Genomic DNA, 8,031 nt, shown 5'->3' with positions numbered 1-8,031 from the left:
ACAAATTATGAACCAGAATTTTATAGTAATCTCTTTTGACAAAATATATTTATTTATGCATCACAAAATGATTTAATTTATGTGAAAGTTTCTTCACAAAAATAAAAGGTGGAACACTCTTCTAATTCGATAATTTATTAAATTTAATCCAGTTGTATTTCTATCATAATAGTGCAAACTTTTTACAAAGAAATTCGAATTACAATTCCTTCCTTGTCAGATCTTAGCAGACGAAAGTATCTCGATGGACATGCGCAATGCAAATCACATGTTGATTTATCTTTTGCTGGTTATGATAAAGTCTGTTTGATTGGCTGCTTGTAGAACGTACAGATAAAATTCGCCAATCGGATTAAAGTTATTATTGACAGACACTTTCCTATTACTTTAACAAACGATTGCTTAGTAGGAATTTGGTCGCCGCGAAAATTTATCAGCTCACAGTTATTTTAAAGTACTCACTGTTTCCTCTTGTTAGTGTACACCTTTGAGGTGTACCCTGATGTCCCAGCCACAGCCTGGCTGAGCCTAACAAACGAATTCAATGATATCTGCTTAATCTTCCTCTTTCTCCAGCTGACGGCTTCCTGTAATGTCGGTTTGGGGAATCCTTTATTGACGCTGTGTCTAGACTAAAGAGATACGGTTCTTATTATTTCCTCATCCGTAGGCATCGCAAAGAATACATTTTATTTGTGATCAGGAACCATGGGTAACTGTTTTAGTTGCCCCGATGATTCAAATGGGCCCATTGGCGATCTGAGTGGTGGTTCACGAACCCCACAAGATCCCAATGGTACCCTGCCTGATTCCCCCGGGAGCGTATTACCCATTACCAGCCCACCGCTGACCATGGGCAATGTTACACCTTGTACTCCTACAGCCACTCAACCAGATACGCCTGTAGAAGTTTTCGGGGGTTCTCAGATGAAAATATTTGTTGCCTTGTATGACTACGATGCTCGAACAGATGAAGATTTGAGTTTCAAAAAAGGAGAACATTTGGAAATAGTGAACGACACGCAGGGTGACTGGTGGTATGCCAGGTCTCGGACTACTAAGCATGAAGGATATATACCATCAAATTATGTTGCAAAGCTCAAAAGTTTAGAATCAGAGCCGTAAGTAAAGAACCTAAAACATTCTCCTAAACCATCCTATATTTTCTTATTTGTTTCCTCTTTTTAAATTTGTCAAACCCTGAACTATCCCAGCTGTTTGTACATGTCAACGTCAATTGTATTGATATAGATGATGATTCATTTGTTGTTAAAAGCAATATTATGAAAATCGAATTTTTCAGACTTATGTCACAATGTAGAATAGCAGGCGGGCGTGCCGTTGAATCAAGGAATCAGCTATGACTATTATAACATGACCAGTCGTTCTTATCCGATGCTTCAACGATGGCTAAACCGACTAACCCTAATGTCAATATGAATCTCCTAGTGCTGATTCTCGAATGGTTCTTACACTGCAAACTACATAATAGCAGTAGCATTATAAACCCTTACATCACAGGATTAATGTAAAATTCTAAATGCTTGTCCTCATATATTCGAACATTTAATTAGTTATTTATTACTATTACTCATGTATTTGTGTCTATATAATAGTATCTTGATGTTTTATGCAACTATCTTGTGCAATAATAATATACCGGTTTTGTTTGTTCTTCCTAATCTATTAAACAGATCTATACATCTGCATAAGTGAATCTTCTCATCTAAGTCTAAAATATTTAAAACTAAGCATTTTTGGAATCTGCCTGGATCGATCGATCTCTCTCTTTCTCTCTCCCTGTGTGTGTGTGTGTGTAAAGTATGCGTGTGTGTACGGAAAAAATTCTTTAATTTTCTCATTTGCGATGCCGACAATACCGCAGAATGCATTTTATTGTATATCATTAATTAAGCACGAGTATAAATGTTGGCTCATTCGAAGGCTATGCACTGCGAAGTGCATTTTGTGTAGAGCCATCGAAAAAAGTGGGGCGGAAACTGTCAACCATTAAACTGACGAAGAAAGTCTTATGAAGAATACAGCTTCACACTCATACCATGTCTGTTTATCTCCTGAAAATGAGATCGCTACTAATTCCCTTTTTATTATAGAAGATCTTAACAAAAGAATAAATACTGATATGTATCGTGTTTCACTTTATTGATGTTATGGCATTAGTTGTGAGAGGATTTGGTTCTTTGTCGGTTCTCTGACAGGTTCTTGTTTGAAAGAAGTAATCTGAATGTCTGGAGGAGAGAAGTTACAAGCTTGGTTTTGATGCTCACTGATGGTGGTTTGATACTTCATCTGTTTCTTTTCCTAGTCAGTAAAGGCATTGTCAGGGGAAGTTTTCTCTCAGAATTAAAAGGGTCGTTTTTTTTTTTTCTTTTCAGCTCATCATCACGACTATTAATTTTATTATTATTATTATTATTATTATTATTATTATTAACGATCGTAAGTCTTGTGTCGGTGGAAGAGGCTTCTAAATATATTGTAGTAGTTTCGCCCCCTGCCACTTCATTTCCAAGTTCAGATTCCGCCGCTTTGTCTTAATCTTCTTCAATGGTCGAAAAATAAATACTTGTAATTAACTGATGTCGATTTAATCCATTCCTGCAAAAATTGATAAAATTATGTGCACCTGAGCACAGTATACAACAATTTTCATTATATTATCAACGTTTTTCTTAATGTAAACCCTTATTATTATCATTATTTAGAATTTAGATGCCAGTTTCCGGAATTTTACGTATTTTATTGACATGTTTTAGCATATTTTTGAAAATGAATGTAAATAAATAAACAAGAAACAAAAATTCCAAAACAAATATATATTGTGCAATTAAGCGTGCCTTCAGATATTCTTTTATTTCTCCTTTGAAAATGTGATATTTCTTATGAAATTAATTTATTTCTGAAGTCGGGGTAAGAGTGAATGAGAAACAATCTCTCCACCTCTCTCAATGAATACATGTCTTAGTAAGTGTTTAATTAATGGTTTTAGATCTCCCACCCCTCTAATGGATGAGAGAAGCCTCTCTTTGGCTGAAATACATTACTGGAACTCTCTCTGTCTTTCTCTCTCTCATACATGTATATGTGGACTGGGTGCGTGTCATTAGGAAAGCTCCTAACTTACATGAAAGGGAAATTGAAGGAAAGCAGAAACGAGCTTATGTCTATTGTTACTTAGCTTTTAGATTACAACATTCCAGTGAGCAATAGTGCATCCGAAGCTGTCGATCTATTTAGAATAAGCAATTGTATTTTCACTGGATAAACATAATAAAACTTTTAAAACACATGTTTAAATTGAAGCTTTAAAATGTTAAATGTTCAGTGCATAAGGTTTGATGATGGGAAAGCTGATGATACATTCAACTAGTGTAGCAAGTGTGTTCGACGAGTGCGCATGTTTGTGTAGTGAATATTTTATTGCATGTATTTTTGAAGCGAGTAATTTATGTTTATATGTTTTGTAATCGCTAAGGCCCTTATGGCAATCCTGTTCTTCGACTAAAGTATATTCTATTTGCTGCTCTTATTCAAATAAAACTACATCCACTTTCAAAAAAAAATTATATCGCTTGTAAAATTCTTAGACAAAAATATAGGTTAACCAATTCTAGACCCACACCCTCATCTGAAGACAATATTTTTAGTTTTTTATCTTGCCCCAGCATTCATCAGTAGCAACAAGTACGCTAGCTTGTAGTGTGTACTAGTTATATCTGTCACTTTTAGAATCTACCTATAGTGAGCCTGTTGTCATATCTGTTAATTTGGTTAATTTCAATTATTTTCTTTTCACTGACTTGAAATCTAACTAATCCATATTAGCAATATTGTTGGTTACTACTCTTACATACTAACATGCATTCTATACAATCATAGCACACCAACTTATATTTTTTTAGCTATTTAATGAGTCAATGTATGATTGAACATACAGATATGTATGTATACACACACCTACATAAAAACTCAACTATTTTTCCGTGTTGTCTCATTTGCATATTTGAGGCATTTTTCAGTTATTGAGGCAGATGTTTTATTGCTTAAAGCTTTTCCGAAAATTAGTCATTCAAAATAGAGTTCTAGATTTTCTTTTTCTTTCATTAACAGTATATAAGTGAATTTTATAAAGAAAGTAATAATACGTGAGCATATCAGATGGTTTTAATTATTAAATATCCCCATTCTCTATATGTATGCATACTTCCATGTGTATGGTATGTTCATAATTTATTTTATTTTGTCCACATTCCATTTCGAAGTGACTAATGATTTTATAGAATCTGTTTCTAATTAGATTGTGATCGAAAGGTTACTGCTATATCATATAACGTTTTTTTTCTTTTTTTTCTTAAGTCAATGTTAGATGTTCCTGTCTACCAGGGATTCTTTTTTTTTTTTTTCTAGTCATCTTTCCCTCGAGAAGATATAAGTTAATGCTTTTCTAGAGGCTGGACGAAACTCATTTCTTTGCAACCTCACTGTCGCTGTTGGTTTGTGTGTACCCATCTTGTTAATGGTATGACCCAACGAAGGATAGTGCATTTTAGAAATTCTCTTTGACCCAGATGCCGGAATCCCTTTCCCCACTTTCTGAGCAAAATGTAAAATAATTAACGTTTGTCATTATATAGAATAGAAAAATTAGAAGAAAAGGTTTTGCTTGGAATTACACTGTAACGCTTACGATTTAATATATGAATTATTTAAGAATATAGTTCATAAGGAAAAAAAAATTGAAATGAAATTCGCTAATGAAATTCATTTGGATCCAGTTAGTATTCAATATCTTTGTACTATAAGTCATTAATTTGCTTTTCGCTAACTAGAGCCAAAAACTGGTTTGGGACTAAAGACCTTGGACAAACTGCTGGCACTCATGCATTTTTTTTATGTGGTGCATGACTATATTGTTCTTACTGACCCTACTAAAAATTCCACCTGTAGAGTGACATGGCATTTTAAATCATGTGGTAAAAGAGAAAAACAACGTTGCATTTTCTGTACTAAATTTCATCTTCCTCTTCGGAAATTATAGTGGTTCTTAATGTCTATATATCTCGACATAATACCAGATTAGTTTTGTTATATGATATATTTATTTCTTTTGCACTGATGTTTAACTATCTAGCTTTTGTAGATAAAGGTTTGTTTAAAGTTCCCCCCTCCCCATTTTCAGGTTTTTGTAATCTGGTTTCACCACTACTGGTCAACTTTGCCTTAGTAAACACATTTTCTGTAAAAATGAAATTGATTTATTGTTGTGTTGCCTCAATCCCCTCTGATCAAGCAGAACTTGTGATCAAAGATATTCCAGTCACAATCATCAGGCATTTTAGAAGAATGTAGAACCACATTATCCAATGTGTCTTTTCCAAAGACAGTTGGGTGTAATTTGAGGCAGATTTGTTTGCTATTTTTAGCAGGTTGAGCTGCCACATGAAAAGACTAACAACTTGTTCTCTACAAAGCGAAGCATTCATAAAGAAGAGAAACTCCTGCCATCCAGTTTTCCTGCATAAAAATATATTTACAACCATAGGATTGGAGCAGACATGGTTATATGGTAAGAAGGTTCCTTCCATGTCACATGGTTTCTGGTTCAGTCCCAGTGCATGGTACTTTAAGCAGGTGTCTTCTTTATTGTATCATGTTGACCAAGGCCTTGTGAATGGATTTGGTTGCCAGAAACTGAAAGAAGCCTGTCTATGTATGCATGCATGCATGCATGTATGTATGTGGGGGGGGGTATGTGAGTGTGTGCTTATATGTATTACTATCTCCTTTGACATTGTGTGTCACCATCATGCAAGCAGTGTCCTACATTTCCAGTCTTCCATGATAACATGTCTGATCATGGGGAAAAAATATCTTACTTGGAAACAGATGAGGGTTGGCAACTGGAAGGGCATTCAGCTTTAGAAAATCTCCCTCAAGAAGTTCCATTTGACCCATGCAAGCATGGAAAAGTGGGTTTTAAATGAGGATGATGAAGAGTTTGTGTTATATTTTATCTTCTTCACTGCACTTGTACCTAACATTTTTCTGAATTTTATAGAATTTAAAATCATGATTCGTATCTTCATTGAACTTCTCACATCTGTTCAGTCAGTGTAGGTCTAATAAGTATTTTCTGTCAAGCATCCTGATATCTTGCTGCCTTGTGAATACTGACAGTGGACAGTCCATTTCATTTTTTGATGCCATCCTTTCTTTCTTTAGACATAAAGCTTTGCAAAGTCAGTTTTCTTGTAAACATGACGATACCCTTTTAGCTTGTGTTTCTTTAAAGAATTTCTTTATGAAAACGAATGACATACCTGATTCTGCTACATACTTCTTAGTTGTTGATATTTTGGAAAATAAATTATGGCATCATCATCATCATCATCATCGTTTAACGTCTGCTTTCCATGTTAGCATGGGTTGAATGATTTGACTGAGGACTGGTGAACCAGATGGCTACACCAGGCTCCAATCTGATTTGGCAGAGTTTTTACAGCTGGATGCCCTTCCTAACGCCAACCACTCCGAGAGTGTGGTGGGTGCTTTTAAGTGCCACCAGCACAAAAGCCAGTCAGGCGGTACTGGCAACGGCCACGCTCAGAATGGTGTATTTTACGTGCCACCTGCACAGGAGCCAGTCCAGCGGCACTGGCAATGATCTCGCTCGAATGTCTTTACACGTGCCGCCGGCATCTTCATCCTAATTTTATTTTTCATCAGTTAGGTTTCTAGCACTCATTTATATGTCAGAAAATGTTCTGTCATAGCAGGTTCATATGTTTGTGCATTTAAATCAATGACAGAATCATAAATTGGAGATCTTTCATCATCTGCTGACTGTTCCAATATGATCTTCCAGGATATCTATCATAATTTTTTTAAATACTCTTATTAGAGAAAGGCAATATATCCTTCTTTGGTTACAGTTTTTATGTAGAACTCTTTTCCTATGTTGTCATTACTAAGATGCATTGGTATCTTTCAAATATATGTTCTAGAATTTTGACAAGACCATTGACAAAGCTATTCTACTTCTCATTGGCACCTTTTTAAAGGATGTGCTAAATATTTTCTTGAAATCAATAAAGATGTAGTACAGGTTTTCTTTACTGTGTCACTGAATTTGTAAGTACATGTTATCATATCGAACTTTGCTTACCAATTTATTCGAATGAATTTATAATTGAGTAGATTCCAAATTTGGCATTTGCAAATGAAATGACAAACTTGTATTTATCAAAATCAGGTTGCATTTTGATGGATGACTATTAAAGGTAGTTCATGAACTGTTCAGATGAGCTGCTAGATAAGAGGTTGACAGTTTCTATTAATTAGATGATCTAATTGAAGGTAGCTTTAGGAATATTATAGCAGCTTCAGGAAGGGAGAAAAAAGGTAGTTCAAGCAGCATTGGCAAGAAAGGTCTTCCTTGTATGTGTGAAAAGCAAATTGTGTAATGCGTATATTATAAACAACTCATGCGCATGTATATATGTTGGGGACTAATACAATATTAATTGAGGAATACATTTTATATCTGTGTGTGTATATATATAGGTGCTGGCATGGCTTGAAGTTAAGAAGTTTCCTTTCTAACTACCTGATTCCAGACTTCAGTCCCATTGCATTGTAGCTTGGGCAAGTATCTTTTGCTATAGCCCTGGACCATCCAAAGCTTTGTGAATGTGTATATATATATATATATATATAACACAATTGCAGCGTGGAAGGTGTTTATAAGCCATTTAAAATAACACACAAAAGCCGTCAGATTCACTTCAACATTTAAATTTAATTTGTCAAAATATTTTCGTCGCTTTGAGACCGCGACCTGTTCACTGACAAATTAAATCTAAATGTTGAAGTGAATCTGATGGCTTTTGTGTGTTATTTTAACTGGCTTATAAACACCTTCCACGCAGCAATTGTTTTCGTTCCAGCACACAATCTCAGGACAGGTCACTTGCTATGCAAGTACATCTCCGTAATATATATATATATATA

At 34.9% G+C, this 8,031-nt stretch overlaps 1 protein-coding gene across 2 annotated transcripts in view; it reads left to right on the top strand.

Annotated features, from left to right (window-relative positions):
- Positions 1–358: 358 nt before the first annotated feature.
- The window catches only part of LOC106872948 (tyrosine-protein kinase Src42A), a 203,506-nt gene continuing 195,833 nt past the window's right edge, over positions 359–8,031 (top strand). The window contains exon 1 of one of the 2 annotated variants that reach the window (XM_052974675.1): positions 359–1,121. In XM_052974675.1, the coding sequence (XP_052830635.1) occupies positions 709–1,121 (413 nt within the window). In that variant the 5' untranslated portion in view covers positions 359–708. The remainder of the gene's footprint in view (positions 1,122–8,031) is intronic. The other variant, XM_052974676.1, reaches the window with a different exon arrangement.

The sequence above is a fragment of the Octopus bimaculoides genome, chromosome 19 (assembly GCF_001194135.2).
Source record: "Octopus bimaculoides isolate UCB-OBI-ISO-001 chromosome 19, ASM119413v2, whole genome shotgun sequence".
Classification (NCBI taxonomy): Eukaryota; Metazoa; Mollusca; class Cephalopoda; order Octopoda; family Octopodidae; genus Octopus; species Octopus bimaculoides.
Note: the sequence above shows the minus strand (reverse complement) of the source record. Positions and strands in the feature narration are given on the sequence as shown.